This window comes from Ostrinia nubilalis, chromosome 19, assembly GCF_963855985.1.
Source record: "Ostrinia nubilalis chromosome 19, ilOstNubi1.1, whole genome shotgun sequence".
NCBI lineage: Eukaryota > Metazoa > Arthropoda > Insecta > Lepidoptera > Crambidae > Ostrinia > Ostrinia nubilalis.
The window spans coordinates 186849-212752 of NC_087106.1; the positions used below are offsets into that span (position 1 = coordinate 186849).

At 47.6% G+C, this 25904-nt stretch overlaps 2 protein-coding genes across 2 annotated transcripts; both read right to left on the reverse strand.

The window, feature by feature from the left end:
* Positions 1 to 571: 571 nt before the first annotated feature.
* LOC135081236 (uncharacterized) lies at positions 572 to 3869 on the reverse strand (the record flags this gene model as incomplete). The annotated part of the gene is made up of 2 exons (XM_063975984.1): positions 572 to 640; positions 891 to 3869. Coding segments are annotated over 2 exons (3048 nt in total), but the record flags the coding sequence as incomplete, so codon positions are not given.
* Positions 3870 to 3875: 6 nt separating this feature from the next.
* Positions 3876 to 25497, reverse strand: LOC135081332 (E3 ubiquitin-protein ligase TRIM33). Its single transcript, XM_063976050.1, has 18 exons — positions 25035 to 25497; positions 23365 to 23605; positions 22636 to 22752; positions 20639 to 20753; positions 20060 to 20174; positions 19437 to 19547; positions 19024 to 19335; positions 17264 to 17408; positions 16182 to 16363; positions 14658 to 14778; positions 12788 to 12928; positions 11741 to 11926; positions 10546 to 11027; positions 9498 to 9690; positions 8080 to 8251; positions 6423 to 6624; positions 4157 to 4288; positions 3876 to 4022 (listed from the first exon to the last, which is right to left on the reverse strand). Exons 1-18 carry the CDS (start codon positions 25176 to 25178, stop codon positions 3876 to 3878), a joined length of 3258 nt encoding a protein of 1085 aa, XP_063832120.1. The 5' UTR covers positions 25179 to 25497.
* Positions 25498 to 25904: the final 407 nt, after the last annotated feature.

Below are 25904 nucleotides of genomic sequence, written 5' to 3' on the forward strand. Positions count from 1 at the left end.
AATTCACGTAGCCGCGCCCCATATTGATGAGTAGCTGACGGATCAGTTTGTCCATACCCCCCGTGTATTGATTCATTTTTGTGTTCTTGTACGGGCAAACTTTGTTGTTGATGTATTGGTTCTTGTTTGATAGACTGGTGACGTCTCATTAAGTCGGCAGCATCGTTTTGCTGTCGTCGAGTCATATCTAATTCACGCCAGTAGGGTTCCGTCCGCGGAGGCAGTACTGGTATTTCTGGTATCTGGCCATATTGTTGGACTCTGATTTCTTGTGGTGTAGGTTGTTGTGTTAAAGTCTGTGGTGGGATACCCAATTTATTACGATCGGAAGTTACTGCTTGATACCAAGAAGACAGATTTTGCCGTTCTAATGGCGTTCCCATTGGATTTTGTTGATGCAGCGGTCGGGTATTAAACGATTTGCTTGCATCGTCTGGACAACGTATTTCCGGCTGATGCCAAGCAGGTCTTTTTGTAGCCGGGAGTTCTAATGGTACTTCAGGGAATGGACTCGGTTGATGTAATAACTCCCGTTTAATTTTTCCGTGCTGTAACTGTTCAGTTGAACCATTTAAATATCTTCGTTGGTTTGCGAGGCTTTGCGTTTCTGAAGATTTATCTTGTTGGACTCCTGATACATCTAACTGAGCCCAATAGGGTTTATTAGTAATTGGTTGCTGCGTGTTAATTTCATTCATTGTAGATTTCTGAGTTAATTCCCGTGTGTTATATTTCTTCTGCAACTGAGATAACATAGCTGGCAAATTCTGGTATTGATGCAATCTATCGAGATCTGTGTGGTTGTCGCTAGCTACGTCCAGATCACGCCCGAGTGCTTCCTTTTTGATGGCATTTTTAAGATATAGCTCTTGATATTGCGCGTGGCTTACATTGCGATCGATCGACTGATGACCCTGATGACCAACTTCCAATTGATCAGTCACATCCTTTACCTCATCAAACTCAATCGGTATAATTTGAGGTACGCTTGATTCTTGCTTCATTGAGTATGGTTGTATTTGGGGCGTTGTGTGTCGAGTTACATTTTCGTGTCGGGCAGATGGCGCCTTGAAATGTTCAAAGTCCTTTTGGTGGTTTATTTCTTCTGTAAGATGCCAACTATTAGATTTATGTGTATTTCCAGTAGCAGGTTTTTCTGATTGCGGATCGATCAACTTTTGCTTAATTTGCTGAAACTCTTGAAGCAGTCGTTTTTGTGTGATATAATGGGAATGAGTATTTTGTGATTCTAGATTTATCACCAGTTCTTCTTTATCGGCATTCTGTACATGGCATTGAGGATGAGTTATTTCCTGTTTGATTGACCGTTGACGTAGTTCTAACTGATCTGTCATTTCATTTACTTCATCAAACTCAATTGGAATAGTCGGAAGATCAGGTTGCTCTTGCTTAATCGAGTGTTGTTGCATTTGGGGAGCTGCCTGTTGAGTCAGATCCTCCTGCGGAATAGACGGCGCCTTCAAGTGTTCAACATTCACATGGTATTCTTTTTCTTGAGGACGATGCCAACTGCCAGACTTGTGTGCATCTATAGCATATTTTTCAAATAGCTGCTCCTTCGTCACTTGCTTAGTTTGCTTTTCATGAAGCTGTTGCATTTGTGTTAAAGAGTCATGAGTATGTTGAATTTCAAGAAATATTTCACGGTTCGATTTGATGGTTTTTGGCACATGAACCTCTTGCGATTGTGAATGGATAGGTTCACGATTGGTAGACTGCTTATGTCCTTCTAATTGATCAGTCATTATCTCATCAAACTCAATTGGAATATCTGGGTATTCAGGTTGCTCTTGCTTGATCAAGCGTTGTTCAATATTCACATGGTATTTGTTTTCTTCCGGTAGATGGCAGCTGGTACGTTTTTGTGCATCCACTGTAATAGATTTTTTAAATTGTTGATCTATCATCTCTTGTTTAATTGGTTTCTCTTGAAGCTGCTGTTTTTGTGTGATAGTAGCATCTTTGATGGTATTCTGCACATGAATCTCTTGCAACTGCGTATGGATCTCTTCACCATTGACCAACTGCCGATGTACTTCTACTCGATTAGTTATTTCCGTTACCTCGTCAATTTCAATTGGTATATTTGGGTATTCAGATGGCTCTTGCTTGATCGAGTGTTGTTGCGTTTGGGGTGCCGTTTGTAGAGTTACATATTCGTGATCGATCGATGGCGTTCCAAAACGCTCAATGGCCACTCCGTGTTCATTATTTTCCGGGAAATGCCAACTGGATTGTATTTGTGCATCTATTGTAGTAGACTTTTCAATTTGCTGATCTACCAACTCTTGCTTAATTTGCTTCCCATTATGATATTGCTTTTGTGTGATAGTGTCGTAAGGGTGTGGTAATTCTTGTAAATTTTTGACGGCATTAGGAACATGAATCTCATGCAATTGTTGATTGATAACTTTACTTGTCATCAACTGTTGGTGTACTTCAACTTGATCAGTCGTGACGTTTTCCTTGTCAAAGTCACTTGGTATAATCGGATGTTCAGATTCTTTCTTGATCGTGCTTTGTTGCGTGCGGGGTGTTGCAAATTCTTGCTTGATTGATGGTAATGACACATCTGGGATATGCCAACTTATAGATTTATTTGCTTCATTTGAGGCAGTTTTTTCATAGTGCTCATCTATCATTTCTTGCTTAATTCGTTTCTGTAGTAGTAAATGTTGTTTTCGTTTGTTTGAATGAATTTGCGGATCAGTAAGTATTTTTAATAATTCACTGCCATTATTATTTATCCGTTTTGACAAGTCGAGCGGTTCCGACTGTTTCGATTCAACGGAATCTGACATGTTTTTGACCGTCGATTGGGACGCAGCAGCAGGAAAGTCAACCTCTAAGTCACGGGACTTTCGAGCGTTCTTCTTTCGTGAATTCTGTTTCATTCGTTTTTGACTTTCAATAAGCAATCGCCTCAAGGCGCTGGCTTCAGCTCTGATACGTCGCTTGCGTTCCCTGTCCCTTTCGGCATCGATAGTTTTTTGTAACTTGGGTCTACCTCTCTTTCGCTTCGGCGGGTCGAGTTTCGGCACTTCGACTTCGATCGGCCGGGGGGCCGACCTCGACAGAGTCGTCGACCGTAAATTACGGCTCGGGGGCGGTTCCGGGGCGGCTTCGTTATTTTCCGATGCAAGCGCGGGTGCGTTTCGAGCGGGCGGTTCGAGCGGACCGGCCAGGCGCGCATTCGATCGCGAATTTCGGGCCCGTTTCTGGGCAGGAATATGTTTTTCAAAGTCACCCGGTGCGACGGTCTCAACGGGCACCTCGTACAGATACGTCACGCTCGTGGCGGCGCGGCGCGTGGCCGAGCGGAGGGTGCGGGGCGCGGGCGCGGCGGGCGCTCGCGTTAGTTTTCTGGCTTCGGCACTCGCACTCGGAGCGGGCACATTTGCGGAGCTCCCCGCGACGGGCTCGTCCGCTGGAGGTTCGCGTTTTATAGGCGTCGCGTCCGATTTAATCGGGTGCGAATTTTCTTCGGACACCGCAGGGTCTCGTTCGGGTGCGTCGACGCTCCGCAGGCTCGAATCGTTTCCGTCTCCCTCGGGGCTCGGGTCCCGCGTTAAATTTTCGCCATCGACGATGGTGTCGGGCGATTTTATCGGAAGCGGCCTCCGCCCAGAGGGCGTCGGGGCTCGGTCGGGCGCGTCGAGCCCGGCCGGCTCGGCGGCCTCCTCCGTCGCGGCCGAGCCCCCGGCGTCGCATTTGACGGGCGTCCTCGACTTTCTCTTGTTAAGTTTTTTCGGGGCGGGGTTTCTCTCGGGGGGGTCGGGTTTCAGGAAGCAGTCGTCGGCGGGGGCGGTGGACGCGGACGCGGCGGGCGGCGGCGGCGGGCCCGCGGGCGCGGATCAGCAGGCCAGCGCGTGGGCGCGCGCGCGCTTGTGCGGGGGCTCGCCGTCGCCGCTCCAGTAGGCGTACTCGGGCAGGAACTTGACCAGCTGCGCGTCGAAGAACTCCTCCAGCCGCTTGGCGTCCTTGAAGATCGCCGAGTCCGGCTGCGGACAGAAACGCGACAATCAGTCGGGAGCCTCTTTCGGTGACAGCGCTGCTACAAAATTTCAGCACTCAAGGAATAAGAAACAGCATAAAAAGTTTTAAAAATGTCAATGAGCAATAAATAATACGGTACCGGGTTGTAGTGGTAGGCGTTGCGGAACAGCAGGCGGCAGTCGTGCACGAACTGCGCCACGTGCGTGTAGCGCTGCGGCGCGCGCGGCTGCAGCTGCATGCGGATGGCGTCCAGGCACATCGGCCGCGCGATCTGCACGGGACAACTTGCACCATTACGACATCTTAATCTGTAAGTCTAGATAATATTTTGTATACCCATTCTTATAAGATACACCATACAAGAATGCATGGTAAATTCAGTGAACTGCTCCTGAATCGAATGTACCTACTACTGCTATTTCTATTTATTTATATTAACCGGCAGACAGTGGTGACTGAGTTTGTTGCGTCGCTTCTTCTCAGCAAAATGTTGCCAAATGTTGGTCTCGAAGCGCTGCTGGTAGGGTAAAAAGATTATGAGACATGTAGAGGCTCCTTAAGAGCAAAATGGCGATTTGTAAGAACTATTTATTAGTCTAAACAAATAAACAAATTTTGACTTTGACTTTGACACACACAATACCTAATATACGTTAGCATCTCGAGTTGGCACTCATTAGAGAGGGTGTGGAATTGACACAATTGGATGTTAGACAATAATAACTATTCATCATCATCTCAACCACAGGATGTCCACTGCTGAACATAGGCCTCCCTCAATGACTTTCACATCTCACGTTCGGTAGCGGCCTGCATCCAGCGTCTTCCTGCTCCTTTATCAGGTCGTCGGTCCACCTTCGGGCCTACATCGGGCTACGTCAGCGATTTTTGTTGGTTTATTGGATAATAACTACTGTTGGAAGAAAACTAATACAACAAACGGCAAGCTCGAGAGGAGGGGCATCGGTTGATCAGATTACCCCATCGACATGTCTACACTCGAGTCCACGCCTGGATCTCATAATTGAGATCGCGGGAAAGAGCGGCATGCGTCGCGTCGGAGGAGGTACCTTGGAGTGGTTGAATGTGTCTCCTGGGGTCGGCTTATTCGACTCCAGAAGATTATAAGTCCCTCTCACCTAAGCACTTGATTCACTACATATCGATGGCTCCTACGTATACTGGCGTAAGTGAAAAAGTTTTTTTTAAGTAGCCAGTATGGTTCTGGCTACTTAAATAAGCTCTCCTGTAAAATCTATTTTTTTCACTTACGCCAGTATACGTAGGAGCCATCGATATGTCGCAGGCAAATTGTATGATTCCGCATTTTACAAACGGCGTCGTCAGTTTACAAACGCTCGCTGTTCTATGAAATGCCGAAGGCAAATTGGCGACTCGTTCAATTGATAAAATTTCGACTATGATTGTTGCAATAGGGTGACCATCATAAAACATGTTGGACAAATCAGACTTAATTTCAGAAATCAGGTAGGTATCTATTCAGGTAAGACAATCCTAAAATACTAGCTACTCCTAAAGTAATTAAAATATTTTCGTAATAAAAACAACACTAAACTAATTTAAACTATTGACGTACCTATAGGTAGGTACATAAAACTATGACATAAAATAAGTTTGGATAGTCAGTCCTTTAATTAAGTCTTACATTTTAAGTCTAGAAGTCTAGAAGACAACACAATATTTTTTTAATCCAATAATATTCCGCAGCAGTCCTCCACCAGTCCGAGCACCAGATTCCATTGTCACCTTAGCGTTTTTTACGTGCCGGATAACCTCAAAAACTATTTAATTTTTCCATAGCTTTTTCACTGCTCCTATTTGTGAATCGTAAAATATTTTTAATTCATTAAGTATATTAAATGTCTTTTTTTGTGAAAAGTCCTTTGAATACGTAGAATTTGCACTGTTTTCTGTATCACAACACCACGACTCAACGCCATTTTTCTTGTTTTGACTAGCAGCGCCTCGCGTGGTAAGAAAAAGAACTAAATACTTCAATTTGCCACGGCATTTTGTAAACAGCAATTGAATTGGCTATCAAATGTTTTGGCATATTATAAAGTGCCCAGGCAATTTACATTTTGCCTTCGGCATTTCATAGAGCAGCGAGCGTTTGTGAACTGACGACGCCGTTTGTAAAATGCGGAATCATACAATTTGCCTGCGACAGATATATGGATAGGATCTTTGCGGATGAGGGGGGATAAAGGTAAAGGGAAGCACAAAAGATCCCAATGCGTCGACGTGCACTGCGCCCACGCGCGGCCCTAGATAAGATACCTTTTTTTTTCTCTTTATTTGGGACAACAAACAGTTACATTGAGGGCTTATGTACTAAATCTTAATAATTTGAAAATTTTGTAACAATGCAACCAGCACCATACCTTGGAGTGGTAGTGCATGTTGTCGGCGGGCACGGGCTCGCGGAAGTGCAGCGAGGCCTCGTACTGGCAGTACAGCTCCAGCGTGATGCGCTCCACCAGGCGCTGCTGGCGCGGCGACAGCCCCGGCCCGCACCAGCCCTCGTCCTCGCCCGCCGAGTCCGCGAAGTTCACGCACAGCAGGCACTGCCAGCTCTCCGTCTCGCTGCAACCACCGACACCGCCATAAATAATGTAATAGTAACGGGCTCAAATTGTCCAATCACCAGCATCTCTACAAGAGGCCTGCGGGGCTACTCCGAAAAACGTTATCCGAAATTTCGAATGTTGCCATCCCTCTCACGCAAAGCGAGATGCTAGCACGAGCGACGGTGACAGATAGACCCGAAACTATGTAAATAGCGTTTCGTAGTAGCCCTGCTGTAGCAGCCTAGATAGAGATACACAAAAAATCACGCACAATATCCCAATCAAGAAACTAAATTCGGTTTCGATTGCACTGCAAAACTAATTAACAAATGTAACAGTGATTTGGGAACCATTTAATCGACCCCAAGAAACGGACAGTTCTACTTGAAGTACCTACAATAATAATGTACTCTCACTGTCAAGAAGTCACGATGGTGTCATAGTGAAGGAGTTTCATAAATATCAAACTTGACTATTACCACGATATCGGCAAGGCTGCAGAGCGATAGGAGTTGCCGCTATCGTGACTTGGTTTTTTGTAGCCGATGTGATTGTTGTGAATGAAGTGAGGGGCGTGGCTAACTCGTTTGGACCTCGTTCGGATTGCGAGTACCGTAATAGTAGTTATTCGACAGGGACCCAGATACGTTCCTAGGTTTAAGCTACAGCTAGAGAGGGCAGAAGGATGGTAACTTTACACTAGTATACTGACTCGGGCAGCTTCTCGATGGTGGGGATGTGGCAGTACTGGTGGAAGACCTTGGGGCACTTGTCGCAGCACATGAGCTCGCCGCCGTCCATGCACACGGCGCACCAGTCCTCGTTGGGCGTGGCAAACTCGTTTAGACCTCGTTTGGATTGCGAGTACCGTAGTAGTTATACAACGGGGACCCAGATACGTTCCAAGGTGTAAGCTACAGCTAGATGGGGTAAGAGGATGGTAACTTTACACTAGTATACTAACTCGGGCAGCTTCTCGATGGTGGGTATGTGGCAGTACTGGTGGAAGACCTTGGGGCACTTGTCGCAGCACATGAGCTCGCCGCCGTCCATGCACACGGCGCACCAGTCCTCGTTGGGCGTGGCAAACTCGTTTAGACCTCGTTCGGATTGCGAGTGCCGTAGTAGTTATACAACGGGGACCCAGATACGTTCCAAGGTTTAAGCTACAGCTAGAGACGGCAAGAAGAAGGTAACTTTACACTAGTATACTAACTCGGGCAGCTTCTCGATGGTGGGGATGTGGCAGTACTGGTGGAAGACCTTGGGGCACTTGTCGCAGCACATGAGCTCGCCGCCGTCCATGCACACGGCGCACCAGTCCTCGTTGGGCGTGGCAAACTCGTTTAGACCTCGTTCGGATTGCGAGTACCGTAATAGTAGTTATTCGACGGGGACCCAGATACGTTCCTAGGTTTAAGCTACAGCTAGATGGGGTAAGAGGATGGTAACATTACACTAGTATACTAACTCGGGCAGCTTCTCGATGGTGGGGATGTGGCAGTACTGGTGGAAGACCTTGGGGCACTTGTCGCAGCACATGAGCTCGCCGCCGTCCATGCACACGGCGCACCAGTCCTCGTTGGGGTCGGCCGCGCCCGCCGCGCCGCCACCCACGCCCAGGCTCTCGGCTACGGCTTTCGCTGCGACAGACAGTCAATCTAGTCATGGTCATCACCCGCTCTTCGAATTTGTGCAGAGTTAGAAGAGAGGGAAATAGACAATTTCTGAAGGAACACTTCTATTTTTTTTTATAACTAAATATTTGAAATACGGGATGGAGAAAATAGTCGAACATGGTAATCTTTTTGTCTGTAACACCAACTTGGTGGCTAAAATTGACAATAATCTTATGACGTATACAGGGTGTTTGGTCTATGGATAAAATAAGCTTTGAGGGCGAGGCTTGGGCCTTTACGGCTCCACCTGCGTGCGCTAGAAACCACTTCAGGGGGTTCGCGTTAAGCCGCGATCCACTAGAGGCAGCTTCGGGTCGAGCGACGAAATTTGCCTCGCAACGAGTCGTGGCTAAGATTGAGGCAGCGTCTCCAACTTTTGCGTCCATACTGGACGCATGGGCTCACGAGTCACGATTGATAGTTCGCTCGTGAGTGAGCAGGATCTCGAACGTGGCTCGCGAGCCCATGCGCCCAGTGCGGACTGCTATTCGAGCAGCCGCAGGTGCGTCTTTCCGTTCTATACATAGCCAGAACGCAAGGGTGTGAAACTAATCGAGTATAGTTTGGAAATGACTTTTTTTACTATAGCTCCTCCAAACTATACACGACCAGTACGCATACGCTGCGTACTGCTCGCGTATACTTAGGTCAATTATCTTGCTCCAAAATATAAATACACGATCAGTACGCAAAATTCGTGTATAGTTTGTAGCCACAGATTTGCAAACAGGCACTACAAAATATACACGAGCATAGTTATTTAATTTTTAGCGTTAAGAGTCGCATCTCAAACTAATTTGAAAATTATAAATAACTTGAAAAAATCGAACTGCCTAAGGCGGGAATTGAACCCACGACCTTCCGCTTGCCGGGCGACTGCTCTTCCAACTGAGCTACTTAGACACTGGATGAACCCGTCGAAATTTTCAAGTGTAATACGCTGTTACGGCCAGCGTTTGTTTCATCAATGTTAAGTATACCTACCCTACATCTAACAGAAATATTGTTGCAAATATTTAACTGTCAGTTAAGATGAAACAGCTCTTTTACATAGTTATTTAATTTTTAGCGTTAAGAGTCGCATCTCAAACTAATTTGAAAATTATAAATAACTTGACAAGTTTCCTATGGGTGCGTTCTGGCCACGTATAGGACGGCAAGACGCGCCGCGGGTCGAGGCGGCCTGTAGCGGAGCCAGCCGGGCAGGTACCGGAGGCGTCGACGTCGGTGCTGGAGTGCACGTGCGGCGCGGGCGAGGGCGCGGAGGCGGCGGGCGGCGCGCGCGGCTCGGGCCGCTCGGCCACCACCTGCACGCCGTTGGAGTCCAGCTTGGCGATGGTGGCCATGAGGTCCTGCACCGACTCCGCGCACACCTTGTCCAGCTCCAGCGCGCCGCCCACGCCCTGCGGACACGGCCGAATGAGTCCCAGCGAGAGATTGGTGCCATTCAGTTTTTAACTAAAATAGTAGGCTGGTTTTAGAGTCGCGCTGATCGTCGGCGCTGATTGATCAATATGTATGTAATTGAAGGGAACGTTCCTGAGTCGCTGATCGCTCGGCGCCGACGCTTCATACATTTCGGCTGTCAGAGCTGACTGTCAGCGTGACTCTAAAACCAGCCTAAGACACGGGTCTTAACGCGACGTTTATTACGTCAAGTCGTGGGTACATAATGTAACTCATTAATAAACGTCGCGTTAAGACCCGTGTCTTACTATTTTAGTTGAAATGGAACGCGAAAGTTTAAAATCTTATATTAAGTTTTCAATAAAATGATTTTAATGTAACAGGAACTGTTACATTCTTAAAATTTCTATGATCAGTATAAAAAGTGAATCATTGAATGACTAATACCCGTTTTCACCATCAATCCCTAATTTTTAAGTGATCCCTTTGAAAACAAAATTCATGTTAAGTATGTTACCATAGGGGTCAATTAAAAATTAGGGATTGATGGTGAAAACGGGCATTACTTGCTTACCCCTGACACTTTACCTATCAAATTCTAGCTTTTCTGCAACGTCACTGTTAGCGCCACTGTAGAGAGGTTCTGTCAATTGCTCATGCAAAGACAGTGGCGCCAACTCGTGAGCATTGACGCGGTAAGAGGACTATCGCGTTTACTCGCACTAGGCCAATGTAGAGCCTCCTGTTAATCGGCAGTCGCGCCAACTAGTGAACACAAAAACGATAGAGGCCTCGTTGTCCATATCAGCTGTGCTCACACGTGTTGCAGCCACGATAGGCCGGGTACTCACGTTGAGGCTGGGGCTGGGCGTCTTGGGGTTGGTGGAGGTGACGGCGGCGGGCGCGGCGGGCGCGCGCGGCCGGCCCAGCGTGATCTTGTACTCGGGCCCGCCGCACGCGCCGCCGCCCAGCGCGCCGCGTCTACACCGCCTGACACGTGCTACAGTACGGCGGGTACTCACGTTGAGGCTGGGGCTGGGCGTCTTGGGGTTGGTGGAGGTGACGGCGGCGGGCGCGGCGGGCGCGCGCGGCCGGCCCAGCGTGATCTTGTACTCGGGCCCGCCGCACGCGCCGCCGCCCAGCGCGCCGCGTCTACACCGCCTGACACGTGCTACAGTACGGCGGGTACTCACGTTGAGGCTGGGGCTGGGCGTCTTGGGGTTGGTGGAGGTGACGGCGGCGGGCGCGGCGGGCGCGCGCGGCCGGCCCAGCGTGATCTTGTACTCGGGCCCGCCGCACGCGCCGCCGCCCAGCGCGCCCGCGTCTACGCCGCCTGCGGAAACATAACCTATGTCACTGTACATCATCGTTCACAGTGCAATCTACGCCAGTGTGCAGGGTGATTTATTTTTATGTGACAGGAGGCAAACGAGCAGACGGATCACCTGACGGTAAGTGATTATCGTCGCCCATAGACACCCGCAGATCCAAGGGCGTTACAGGTGCGTTGCCGGCCTTTAAGGTGAAGATACGCTCTCTTCTTGAAAGCTTGCAGGTCGTATCCGTCCGGAAACACCGCAGACGACAGTCCATTCCACAGTTTGGTTATACGGAACAGGAAGTTTCTAGAGAAACGTACTGTTGTGGACTGCCAACCATCTAAGTGATGGGGATGGAAGTGCTGCCGGGTAGATCGGATGATTTATTTAAATGAAGATTGTTTTAGTGCTCCCAAAAACTCTGGCAGTCGCGGACGTCGCCTCTGCTTCTTTCGCTTTAAATGTGAGTCTAGATAGCCCCATTTTTAGACTTCACAAGTCTCCAAGGACACATCAGCCACAGGACGTCCACTGCTGAACATAGGCTTCCTCCAATGATTTCCACATCGCTCGATCGGGAGCAGCCTGCATCCAGCGCCTTCCTGCTACTTTTATGAGGTCGTCAATCCACATGGTTATCGATAGGTGGATATAAGGTAGCATATTGTCAAGAGGTCTTCGGTCCACACGGTTATCGCTAGACACAAACAAGGTGGCTACGACGTACCGTTGGGCGCGTTCTGCTGCGGGATGTGCCACTTGGCGGGCTGGTGCGGGTAGTTGGGCGCGGGCGAGGGCGTGCGCGGGCCGCCGCTGCGCCGGCCGGAGCCCGCGGGCGGCGCGGGCGCGGGCGCCGGCAGCGCGTTCACCGCGCTCACCACGTTGTACGCGTTGGATGCGTACGCGCCTATCACTACACAGAATAAGGTATTTAGGTTATTCGGCGAAAACCTTAAGGTGATTATAATGAAAGTTCAATATTTTTTAAAATCTAAAAGTGAAAAGTGCTGTTGGTAAATGGTAAGTTCGGCGGCAGTCGTAATAATTCATTTCAACTATAGGACATCCACTGCTGAACATAGGCCTGCATCTAGCGCCTTTCGCGCTACCTTTAAGAGTTAGTCGGTCCATCTTGTGGGTGGACGTCCTACGCTGCGCGCGGCCTCCACTCCAGAACCTTGCTGCCCCATCGGCCGTCAGTTTTGCGTACTACGTGCCCTGCGTGTTGCCACTTCAGCTCGCTTATCCGTCGAGCTGTGTCAGCGAGCGGTTCACGGGAATATAACTTATGCATAGATACAAGCGCGTGTATGGGTATATTTGGGATGTGTGCATCCAACAAGAAACCTAAGAGACAAAACCATTGAATCCACGCATGTATAATATGACGATTCATTCTCCACGGGTAGCGCCTGTCTGTTGTATGAGAGGAACTGTAAGGGCCTTGCCACACTGGCGTAATACCAGCGTTTTCGGCGGAGACGCCGCGCAACGTTTCCGCATTGTGTTCGCCGCGAAGCCGCGACGTGATGACTGCGTCGCCGCTCGGCTTTGAAAATGCTTGCAGTCCGCCAGTGCGGCAGCTCACTAAAGTATGACGTTGTTGCATGACTATAGTCTGGGAGCACGCGACTGTGGGACGGGCGCCCGCAGTGAGCAATATAATTACGCGCGAGCGATAAGGATGGGTAGCTTGGGGTGGGGTCATTGGACAAAATTATACGTGCTCACGGACCAGGCTTTAGTTTCAATACAATATCAACGCTACACTCACTCTGCTGGTAGGCGTGCTGCATGGCGGCGTGCGCGGAGGGGTGCGCGGCGGGGTGCGCGGAGGGCAGCGGCGCGCGCGCGGGGGCGGCGCCGCGCTGCGCCTGCGCGCTCAGCAGACCGCGCAGGTTCATCTCGTTCATGCCTGCCGCGCAAACATGTCACATAGAGGCGGGTCGGTTGCTACACTTTTGAAACTGGTACACTGACGAGCATTACCACACCCACATAGAAAAGAAGTCGTATCTACATGCAATTTAATATTCTTACCGGCAACATATTGCCACAAAAATATTGCTCATTTTAAAATCAATGTAACTCTTATCAATAGGCTAGTTTCATTTAAAAATATAGATTTTTTTTTAATTGTCAATCCAACAAGTAATAAAATTACGAAGTTATGAAGTTCCGCATGACGTCACAAAGCGCTACTTTTAAGCACTTCTTGACGTGACGAACGGGCCTCTTCTTTTGAACTTTAGCACGCTTTATATCTTTCAATTTTTAATAGTTTAAAAAGTGAAAAATACGAGTTTTTGATAAGTTAACTGACGGACTAATTAAAACTTGCTTTTTTACCCAGGAAACATCCCTATTGCGTCACGTCACATAGACGTTGAAATCAAATCAAATCAAATCAAAAATATTTATTCAGTTTAGACCACAAGTGGCACTTATGAACGTCAAAATATTATTATAGAAAATAATAAAAAAAGAAAAGGTAGCCCTTATGGGGCACTTTACATGTCTCCTTATCTTTTGGGCCCTACCAGCGCTTCGAGACAAACATATGGCAAGTGCTGAGAACAAAGTTGGTCCTGCTCACTCACCGTGCAGGTGGTGCGGGTGCGTGGTGGAGGTGACGTGCGGGTGTCGCAGCGGCGTGGGCGGGCGCGCGTGCCGCGTCTGCAGCAGGTAGCCGCCGCCGCCCGGCACCGACTGCACGTACGACTGGAACATCCCTATTGCCTCACGTCACATAGACGTTGGTCCCGCCAACTCACCGTGCAGATGGTGCGGGTGCGTGGTGGAGGTGACGTGCGGGTGTCGCAGCGGCGTGGGCGGGCGCGCGTGCCGCGTCTGCAGCAGGTAGCCGCCGCCGCCCGGCACCGACTGCACGTACGACTGGAACATCCCTATTGCCTCACGTCACATAGACGTTGGTCCCGCCAACTCACCGTGCAGATGGTGCGGGTGCGTGGTGGAGGTGACGTGCGGGTGTCGCAGCGGCGTGGGCGGGCGCGCGTGCCGCGTCTGCAGCAGGTAGCCGCCGCCGCCCGGCACCGACTGCACGTACGACTGGAACATCCCTATTGCCTCACGTCACATAGACGTTGGTCCCGCCAACTCACCGTGCAGATGGTGCGGGTGCGTGGTGGAGGTGACGTGCGGGTGTCGCAGCGGCGTGGGCGGGCGCGCGTGCCGCGTCTGCAGCAGGTAGCCGCCGCCGCCCGGCACCGACTGCACGTACGACTGGAACATCCCTATTGCCTCACGTCACATAGACGTTGGTCCCGCCAACTCACCGTGCAGATGGTGCGGGTGCGTGGTGGAGGTGACGTGCGGGTGTCGCAGCGGCGTGGGCGGGCGCGCGTGCCGCGTCTGCAGCAGGTAGCCGCCGCCGCCCGGCACCGACTGCACGTACGACTGGAACATCCCTATTGCCTCACGTCACATAGACGTTGGTCCCGCCAACTCACCGTGCAGATGGTGCGGGTGCGTGGTGGAGGTGACGTGCGGGTGTCGCAGCGGCGTGGGCGGGCGCGCGTGCCGCGTCTGCAGCAGGTAGCCGCCGCCGCCCGGCACCGACTGCACGTACGACTGGAACATCCCTATTGCCTCACGTCACATAGACGTTGGTCCCGCCAACTCACCGTGCAGATGGTGCGGGTGCGTGGTGGAGGTGACGTGCGGGTGTCGCAGCGGCGTGGGCGGGCGCGCGTGCCGCGTCTGCAGCAGGTAGCCGCCGCCGCCCGGCACCGACTGCACGTACGACTGGAACACACCGGCCACACGCTCAACTGATGCGTCTTATGCACGCGTATCAAGGACTAGCTTGCGACTGAAGTCTAGCCGACGTGCGGTCGACTGTACACAGAAGCGGGCTAACAAAAATTGGATAAAGGATGAGTGACTTGAGACGATGATAGAGCCGAATACATTTTACAAAGTGTAGGTCAAATAAAATTTAAAGTTTACGTAAACACAAGTAAATAAATATCTTGTTATGTTATCCGATTGTTCCTGGGCGGGCTGCGCCTTTTACCTCAACTGGCATCGGCAGAATACCAGTGGTCGTGACGCGCTCTCTGCCGTCACGGCGTATACTGAGCTGATGCCATTTTGGTGCTTGTACCCGTTCAGTTGTCTTGTTTTAGTTGTTATCTTGCTGTGTACTTGCATCGAATAAATACATTTCTTTCTTTCTTTCAAATAGCGCAAGCTTATTACCATTTATCAAAAATTCTCTCAAAATACCTGCTAAACAATGAGGTAATAACCAGATTCAGTTCTTTGCATTATGTTGATTACGTAAATCACAGCAGCCTATTTAACAATAAACATGCAATCTTATTACGACATGACGTTACTATCGACTACCAAATGGAATGATATCAGATGCTAAACTAAACAAGTTAAAAAATATTAAAACGTGGGAACACACTAGAATGATTAAAAATAACAAGAGTAAACTGCAAAAATTACCCAAGTATCTGAAACATCCATTAGAAAACAGCAAGCTATTTTAGAGATGAAATTACAGCACTCGCCAAATAACTCTTAAATTCAAGTGCTTCTTTGAAATTCTTGTCATGCCTCAGTAGCGGATTTGTTATTTGGTGAATACCATGTGTTGAGAACGATTGAACCTATAGCCATGCATGTGGACTAATGGGGCACTAACAAGAGGAGAAGACGACACAAAAGCTACGACTACAGGGTACTCTGACTGACCTGGTAACGCGCCAAAGTCTAAGACATGTAAATAATTTGGAGTTCCTCGTTATTTTTAGTTTAAAAAAAAATGATTCCAAATTACTGTCGAACTCGTCGGATTAACTCGGTCACAGATTTAGTTTTAGCTAACATATTGTGATATGCATAATTAGTCATTCAAAGTGGCATGCGATCAACAACCGCCGCTGAAATTATCAGAATATCTTTCACCGAATTTTAACTCCATAATATTGCTCACTATGTCGGCGGCAATATCTATAAATTAATAAGCGTTCATTCAACAACATATTTAACTTTACTCTTCTTTATCAGAACTCGCAGCGACGTGGCAGCGACCGCCGCGGCGGCGTGACCGTTAACTGGCTAGGCGACTGCCACAGAGCTACAGAATCATCGATTGAACATTTAAAGTTTCACATGACACGAGGTCGTATGCTCACCTGGTGCATGGCGACCTGTTGTAGCGCGACGACGGCGGAGTGGGCGGAGTGCGGGGGGGCGGGCGGCGCGGGAGGGGCGGGCGGGGCGGGTGGCGGCTGCGCGGGCGGGTGGTAGGGGCCCTGCGCGCCGCCCGCGCCGTCCACCTTGCCGTCCACCACGATGGCGCCGATGCTCGACAGCACTGCGAGGGACGACACAATACGTCATCAATCATTCTTATCTTAAGGGGTCTTTCAAATTATTGAAAGAAAGGAAGAAAGACATAGACTATTGAACACAGCAAGCGCAAATTATAAAAAAACGAATATAGAAAATAGTGGGCCACTGTGTCAACAGGCTCTCCGCTCAGCATTTATCCTGACATGCTCGTAAGGGCATGTCAAGAAACTGGTCTTCCGCGAGAGCCCTTGTTGTGGTTTGGCGCATCCCTTCGGAGAGACATCGACTCGAGTTCGACATCTCTCAAAAGGGGTGAGCAAAGATTGCTTTTCTGCTCGGCTAAGATTAAAGTGCGTGTGTTCAGATTAAACGTTTCGAGCCAAACGGAAATAGTGCGTGCCCAGGAGCGCTCAATCTTGGTAATTGTTATCTTTACTAGACAACAGAGGTCCTGCTCAAAGTCTAATTTGAAAAAACCCAAGTATCGCGGCTTTCATGTATCATATAATTTTTGAGACTGATTCCGGTGGGACTTTAATGTTTTTTAGGGCTCCTCAAACCAATCTGCTACGGAAACATCGAACATTGAAATGGAAGAGAGAGGTGCAGCAAGAAAATATTTTCAAAATGAAACTTCACAACTTTATGAGACGTTAAGAATTGGTTTTAATTGTTCAACTAAGTAATGTTGTGAATCTGAATGTGGTCGTTAAATATTCGTGTAAAGTACGGCCAACAAGAAGCGATACCAAATGTAAACAAACCCAATGTCATGGGTGAACCCGTCTGACTTTGACATATTTTGGCGGGAGAACGAGACATTACGACAAATACACAAGATGAAGAGACAGAATATATTGTCAACTCGACAATCGTATCGACATTTTGTATCGCTGCTAGTTGGCCGTACTTTAGTACTAACCTCGAATCAGGTCGGGCAGCTTGTCGAGCGCGAGGCTGATGCGCACGGGGATCTCGGGGTTGGGGATGTCTGCGCGCCGGCTCTTGATGCGCTGCAGGTGCGAGCACACCGCCCGCTTGCTGTACAGCACCGCCGTGTCGCTGCCCTGCGGACACAGGGACTCGTTACACCGGGACATTATTGTTATCTATTACTACTACTCTGCCTGGCCTCGTCATGCGTCTTCAGGCGGCTCGGCTATTATTTTTATCTATAACATACGGCCTAAATTCAAATTCTTTGTTGCTCCACGTTGGTCCTACAGTAGGCGCGCGAATTCATGTCCATCCTGAGGAATGCGGTAGTGCTGTTACCTAACTAATTATGCTAATGTCGATATCGATAATTATTACCAATTAAGTAGGTCAACCTTATCTACTTATTCCATATATTTTGCAACTTATAAGTAAGTATAAGTATAAGTAAATAAGTAAGTAAGTAAGGCCCCGATGGACATGAACTCGCGCGCCTACTGTATGTACATACCACAATCTGCTTCCTCGTTCCTCCACTCGACAGGACAACAGAATAATAATATACGTCGTACAGAAGAATTTCTTCGCAAAGAGAAGCGAGCGTGCGCTGCTCGGCGTGCTGCTCGTCCCTCGAGACGAGCAGGCCTGCCCTCGGTACCTGGTCGAGCGCGCGCGTGACGAAGTCGACGCAGTGGTCGGTGATGGCGGCGAGCTGCTCGAGCGCGTCCTTCTGCTCGGCGAGCGTGCGCTGCTCGGCGTCGCACACTCGAGACGAGCAGGCCTGCCCTCGGTACCTGGTCGAGCGCGCGCGTGACGAAGTCGACGCAGTGGTCGGTGATGGCGGCGAGCTGCTCGAGCGCGTCCTTCTGCTCGGCGAGCGTGCGCTGCTCGGCGTCGCACACTCGAGACGAGCAGGCCTGCCCTCGGTACCTGGTCGAGCGCGCGCGTGACGAAGTCGACGCAGTGGTCGGTGATGGCGGCGAGCTGCTCGAGCGCGTCCTTCTGCTCGGCGAGCGTGCGCTGCTCGGCGTCGCACACTCGAGACGAGCAGGCCTGCCCTCGGTACCTGGTCGAGCGCGCGCGTGACGAAGTCGACGCAGTGGTCGGTGATGGCGGCGAGCTGCTCGAGCGCGTCCTTCTGCTCGGCGAGCGTGCGCTGCTCGGCGTCGCACACTCGAGACGAGCAGGCCTGCCCTCGGTACCTGGTCGAGCGCGCGCGTGACGAAGTCGACGCAGTGGTCGGTGATGGCGGCGAGCTGCTCGAGCGCGTCCTTCTGCTCGGCGAGCGTGCGCTGCTCGGCGTCGCACACTCGAGACGAGCAGGCCTGCCCTCGGTACCTGGTCGAGCGCGCGCGTGACGAAGTCGACGCAGTGGTCGGTGATGGCGGCGAGCTGCTCGAGCGCGTCCTTCTGCTCGGCGAGCGTGCGCTGCTCGGCGTCGCACACTCGAGACGAGCAGGCCTGCCCTCGGTACCTGGTCGAGCGCGCGCGTGACGAAGTCGACGCAGTGGTCGGTGATGGCGGCGAGCTGCTCGAGCGCGTCCTTCTGCTCGGCGAGCGTGCGCTGCTCGGCGTCGCACACTCGAGACGAGCAGGCCTGCCCTCGGTACCTGGTCGAGCGCGCGCGTGACGAAGTCGACGCAGTGGTCGGTGATGGCGGCGAGCTGCTCGAGCGCGTCCTACTGCTCGGCGAGCGTGCGCTGCTCGGCGTCGCACACTCGAGACGAGCAGGCCTGCCCTCGGTACCTGGTCGAGCGCGCGCGTGACGAAGTCGACGCAGTGGTCGGTGATGGCGGCGAGCTGCTCGAGCGCGTCCTTCTTCTCGGCGAGCGTGCGCTGCTTGGCGTCGCAGACCTCGTTGAGGCGCAGCACGAGCTGCTTGCCGCGCGTGTTGATGGCGTTGGTGAGCTTGACCACGGTCTGCGTGATGTCGTGCACGAGCGCCTTCTTCTTGTCGGCGATGAGCTGCTGGCGGTCGCGGATGACCTTCATGGCCGAGCCCAGCAGCACGCGCTTGTACGACACCTCCGACAGCAGCGACGAGATGTTGGCGCGCGCCTGGTAACATGAACGGAGGGATACATAAGTGTTAGACTCGGTAGAGGTCTTATCTGGCAGAGCAAATTCAACTCGTGGAGGGCGTGACAGTGTGTAGGTACCTGCGCGGCCATCTCGGTGCTGAACTGGTACTTGTGGTCGCGGTGGTGCTGCAGCTGGCAGTCGCGGCACGTCAGCCGGTCGCACGTCTCGCAGAACAGCGTCAGCCGCTCCTAAGGACAACCGTAACATTACGTAGCTAAACGCTCAAGAAATCAGTTTAATAAGTTTAAGTTCAGATATTCGTAACCTGTTCTGTCTTATTCCATAAGACAGAACTCGATAAAAAAAACGTAAACTTGCGTCATCACGACTGCTATATCCAATACTTGCCGTTGTAAGGCCCGGTTTCCACCAAGGCGGAGCTGAGCGAAGTCGAGCAGAGAAGTGTATGTACAGCTTCACTATACGCCGCTATAGAAAAAATTGACAGCCCGACACTTCTCCGCTTCGCTTCGCTTTGGTGGAAACCGGGCCTTACAACGGCAAGTATTGGATATAGCAGTCGTGATGACGCAAGTTCTAGATATGAACCGTTTAGTTTACGTTCGAAACCGCAAGTGATAACGGTTTTCCGCAATCACCACATTTAAAGCGTGAGAAAAATTTAAAATGACTGCAATCAAGTATCGAACACATCACAAAAAACACAGCTGAAATCAATAGCAGGAGGGTTTGTATTTACCTGCACGTGGTCGCGGCAAAACATGTCGTTCGCGGAGGGCGTGGCCTGCGCCGCCTGCAGCTCGGCCAGCGCCTCCTCCTTGCTCTTGATCGTGTGGTCCTTCGTTATCTTTAGCCTGTAGGCACACAAGTGTTAAGACTCAAAATCTAAAATACTGCTGGCATGATTGCGGTTAAACACCTATCTACTTCTGCTTAAAAAAATCTTTCCTTCTGTAGTATTACAAGACCTGTGATCTTCGAAGGCAATTTCTGTGTATTTCACTATTTTCATTCATTACGACATCAAGTAATACAGACGGAATGATAGAAGGTCTTAGAAAATTACCCTTCTGTCCAGGTCTTAGCCACAACAGGCCCATAATGCATGTTTAGAGTAGGCGCACACCGTTGATTTTTAGTTGGCCGATATTTGTGCCCGATTTTAATTTGTATGAAGAATCTCCCATACATGCCCATACTGATCAACTACCCGACTAAACTATCGGCCGACGAAAAATCAACGGTGTGCGCCTACTCTTAGGGACGAAGTATAGAGAGCAGAGACGTCATTGCAAATGTATCAGTGTGGTGTGCGTACCTCTGGTGCGCGTGCACGCAGTTGTCGCAGATGAACTCGGCGCAGTCCACGCAGTAGCTGGTGGCCGGCTCCGTGTCCTCGCAGCTGTTGCACTGCTGCTCGCCCACGCCCGCGCCTGCGCACGTTACGAGCTTTATTTACCACACATTACGCGACCAGATAACGTGATGTTTACTGTAGACAGGTCTGTATAGGGGAGACCGGGGATGGTTGCCTATAGGGGTAGGTAGACTAACCGCCAAAAACTCGCCAACGGTTTGAGTATTGCGTCATCCCAGCGCAGCCGCGCATCACTCTCCGCCCTCCGCTTAGGCGTCGGTAGCACCGCGTCGCCGGCACACGCCGTTTTCGAGTAGTCACCCGTGATTTGTTTTCATATCATGTAAGTAATATTTTCGTGTTGCAAATTTTTTGATTTGGTACCTACACATTTTATGTTAACCGTTTGCCTATTAGTCAGAGTGTTTTATGAGTCCACATTGATATTATTTTTTGTGTTATTTCTTTATTAGGTGGCAATGTGTAGGTTATCCATGCCATCGAAACTTAAAATGTCGTTTGGGGTTGGTAGACTAATTTCTTTCGGGGCTGGTTGAATAAACCAACCCCAATAACATTTTGAGTTTAAAATATCTTTAAAATTATCTATTTATTCGATTCTTAATACATACATTCTTTTTATTGCTACAGCACGATGAGGATCTATAAACGGACGACTAAACGATGAAGAAATAAGACCCTTTCCTAAAGCGGCGCCACGTTTAGAAAATAATAGAAGAAATACTCGAAAACGTAAAAATACTATACAAGGTGTCACAGAATGGGTGAATCAAACTGCTAGGGGAGGTAGCTCTACTAATATACTTAGATCTCAAAAAATATAAAAAAAAATTTGAGTTCGGTTTTTTTTTAAATAAAGTGCTCTAAACTCGAAATCTAGTCATTATTTTCAAAAATTTGTTTACAGATAAACGAAGCGATCATGTACAATAATATTGGTAAGAAAAAAGTACAAATAAACTCCAAACGCAGCAATTATAGCCAGATACTTAGGAAAAGTTTATTGATTTTCACTTAAAAAAATTGGTTCTTTATGTGCTTTGTTTTTTTTTTCATATTTTTTAGGGATAGTACATTAGTAGAACTACCTCCCCTATCAGTTTGATTCACCCATCTGGGACAACCTGTATATAAAGAGTGATATGTGATTTAAAATGAGACAGAAGAAGATTTTAGTTTAAAAAGTTTAAATACTAAGAGTTGATACTTTTTTTAAAGACTTATTAAAGATGTATGTACCTGATTATAATTGTTTTTGAATAAAGAGTTCAATTAAAATTGAAAATAGCGTTTTATTACTTGACTCTTCTCATAATTTCTTGCTTAATGATACGTAGGTCTACTTACCCCGGGCATATAGTCAATCTACCCCGGAACCGGGGTAGATTGACTAAGAGTTGATGTTCTATAAAATGCATTTAAATATGATGATGATATTTAATAATGAACTATGTTTTGTTGTTGTTTATTAGTTTAATAGTTCTTCTATCCATTAATGCGAATTATTTGTCTGTATGGATGAAAACACAAAAAATATGTATGATTTAGTAAAAAATTAGTCAACTATCCCCGGTCTCCCCTAATGTGGCTACCTGGTCTTCAATGCAGAACAACTTCAAAATTATTTTATTGTCGCTCAAAATCAGAGGAACTTCTTTGGATAGCTGATCTCAAAATTGATCCAGTCATCATACCCTAAATCAATAAAAAGTACTTGTAATTATGAAGCAAATTGTTACAAAGTTAACAGTTCCCGCTTTAATTCACCTGTTTTCCTATATCAGCACAAAAAACCCATTTTATATCAATTAAAAACAAATCCGCGATTTGATTTTTTCAACACGGAAAGCATTGGGGGAGATCTATGTTCAGCAGTGGACGTCCTATGATGGCTAAGATGATTGAATAAATATAAAACAAATGATTGGAATACTGACTGCTGGATCCGGCCTGCTCGGCGGCCATCTTCTCGAGCACGAAGCGCTGGTCAATCATGTTGGCCACCTGGCACTGCAGCCGGCACGCCGGGCACGTCACCGTGATGCGCTCCGCGCCTGCGAGCAAACGGAATATTGCTAACTGGCGCAAATCTTTTCATCCATTAGTTTTGAGTTCCTAGTAAAAGTGGACATTCAAGGGTAGCCAAGACCTACCTATTGCTACACTGCAAAACACAGAAGATACAGTTGATCCTAGAATATGTAAATAAACTGCCTTTCAAGTAAATCAGAATATCATACAACATTTCTATCTAAAGATAATAAATGTTTATCAGAAGCTCATTAAAGTGATTCAAGAAACAATAGAGTGAAATACAATAAGGTTTCAGAAAGATTTATAGCAGTATATTTACTCATAACATCTCATATTGATTGTGTGTGACAGGCATTTAATTATAACTTCGGCGTCTCTTTTGCAAGTTTGAACATCGCGACTGCCTGCTGGCACTGTCTTTGAAACTAACTCATGTCAGCAATGGCAATTGTTGTACTTTTTTATTATTTCACTGGAAAGCATACAGTTCATTTACTCATTAAAACATATAACAATATAATCACCATAAGTTACGTTCATTCACATAATTCATATCATAATAGAAAAAGGAAATGCAAAGAAAAATAGGTTACAATTCGCCAAGGCGCCATTTAGCTAGTAAAGTTTCTCACCTAAGAAGTCCCTGGAGTTAGCCTGCCTCTCCTCGAGCTTGGCGTTGATGCAGGGCTCGCAGGCGGAGTGCAGGCACTCCATGAGCTTGGGCGTGCCGTCGGCCAGCGCGAGCGGCGCCTGGCACAGCACGCAGCGCGCGCCGGCCGGCGAGCGCGCCGCGCCCGGCGACGCCAGCGAGTCCGCGCCGCCGCCGCCGTCGCCCCCGCCCGAGCCCTTGCCGCTCTCCGACGCGCTGCCCACCTGTAAGACATGAAATCAAAGTCTATTCAGTACATAGGCCCTTTCCTGGGCACTTATATCCATCCCAAATATCGAATAGCTTACCGTACCACCACTTCAGTACAAACATATTGGCTGGTGCTGAGAAGAAGTGGCGGAAGAAACTCATGCTGGGTTTTCACCATCAATCTCTAATTTTTAAGTGACCCCTATGGTAACACTTAACAGGAATTTCGTTTTCACAGGGGTCACTTAAAAATTAGGGATTGATGGTGAAAATGGGCATCAGTCACCTTTAGAGACACTACATAAACACCCAAATCATTCATCAATAATTCATAACAATTTCCACTGCTTTCGTCCTGGTTCAGAAATTCATTCATATCATTTCAAGATTACTGAATTTTAAGCATTTGTACATAATATAAGCAGTTGACCCAGATAAGTTTTAAAATAGATTTCTGTAAAATAATATTGATGAACAATGTCCAGGTGAAGATTCCGCTAACTCTGTGGAGTCTCAGAATCAGTTATCAGATCTAAACCTTTTGTGTGATTTGTACTTGTGGCATATTTACATCTGTTATGGAAGGAAATAACTACAACTTAGGTATTTAGTTAGCTTTGCATTTGCAAAAGGAAAAGGAGTTTTTATAAGTTTTAATGCATTTAAATTTTTCATAATAAATTGTACTTTTAGACTATCTTTCATATAAAATTGTATGATTTCCATTTCACAAGACACTGGGCACATATTTAATTTTATGAAAAGTAATCCAAGATCCAATAGCAATAATGTTGTGATATTTGTGAGGATACATATTTTAACTACTAATTAATAAAGATGCATTAGACTTCAGTAATGCTTTTCTGTTAGATAAAGTCTCTTAATACTTAAAAATATACCTTTTACTAATATTGTAAAAACTAGTAAAATCACAAGTAACCCATGATTTTTCATACAGTCAGTCTATAACTTCTATACCCTGTTGATTTCAACATTGAGTTTTTGGTGTGGTTAAAGGAAAGTACTGATATCCATTTAGTCCCACAATAGATTCTGTGATTATTTGAACCATCTCTTTTAGGCCTTGAATCAATCTGAAGATAAACTCATCAATCCCCAAGCAGTTGCATATGACTGCATAACAAATTGATATGAAAACTATAATTAAAAGCTGTTATTGTATCTAACAATGTTCTATACTTGATAGACAGTACTATTTTATAATTTGAGATCATACTAAATGTAATGAAAACAATTTTAAATAATCCAGTACCAATAAAAGGTGTTTGGAATACTTGGAAATCTTTCACTATGGCCTCATCAACAGGCTTAGGCTAAGTAGCTCCAACGTCAATCTATGATAAAAAGAGAAAATAAACAAATTTCACCTGCCATGTTTACAAACTTTCTAACAATTTTCATTGTGGTGTTGGGTATGCTTACATTGACGCGGGATGCCGGCGCGGAGCTCGCCTCGCCCAGCTCGTCCTGCACCTCCTCCTTGATGGTGACGCCCAGGAGTGGGCCCAGGTCCATCAGGGCCCGCTCTATCTCCTCGCCGCTCGGTTGAAAGTTCACGTTTTCCATGAACACTTCTTTTTTTTTCACTTTCTTAAAACACTCTACTCCTTCAAATGCATTTCTGCAATCTCGCGAAGAGATCCATAACCATAACTTTCACTAGCTAGTCTGAGGAGCAGGGCACGTAGACATAATTGAGCACTTCGAGATGGAGCAACAATACGGCGTCCTCAGAAAAACCTTAGAAAGAGTCTATTGTGACTATATTTTACACCAATATAAAATCACTGCACTTCTGCTCATACGACACTTTCTCATATTTTAATAATAATCGAAATTTTATTAAAAATGAATATTCATGAAAAATATGACATGCGTCCCCTTGCAAAGGAAAACCATTATAGTGCTGTACAATAAACATTTTTAGATCGAATCATTTGAATGCAGTAAATTCTTTTGTACTTTATTCAAACAAGAAACTGAATTTAAATCGAACATCCTCACACACGCAGTGTTTTTATTTTAATTATTTTAAGTAATTCCTTGTCAGCATATTTTACAACTGTTTGGTAAACAATAAAATAAATATATTTGCGGGAAAACTTAAAAGCAGATTGTTCATTATTAGAAAGTAACGAACAGATGAAATACAACTAACATTTTTATAAGAATTTTGCAATAAAAAATTTATTTAATTTAATTTTTAATTTTTAATTCAATTAATTACTTACATTGTAACATCACTAGATGGTCGATTTTTAATCATAGACTAGACAGACGACCATGGGCACA

Bases quoted from the DNA above. Each gene is read 5' to 3' on its own strand.
- LOC135081332 (XM_063976050.1), bottom strand. From the start codon at position 25,178: ATGGAAAACGTGAACTTTCAACCGAGCGGCGAGGAGATAGAGCGGGCC. The intron at 19,548-20,059 runs GTAAATACAAAC...GGTTGTCCTTAG, and splicing joins TTTGCCGCGACCACGTGCAG to GAGCGGCTGACGCTGTTCTG. The intron at 11,927-12,787 runs GTGAGTGTAGCG...TATTCTGTGTAG, and splicing joins GCAGCACGCCTACCAGCAGA to TGATAGGCGCGTACGCATCC.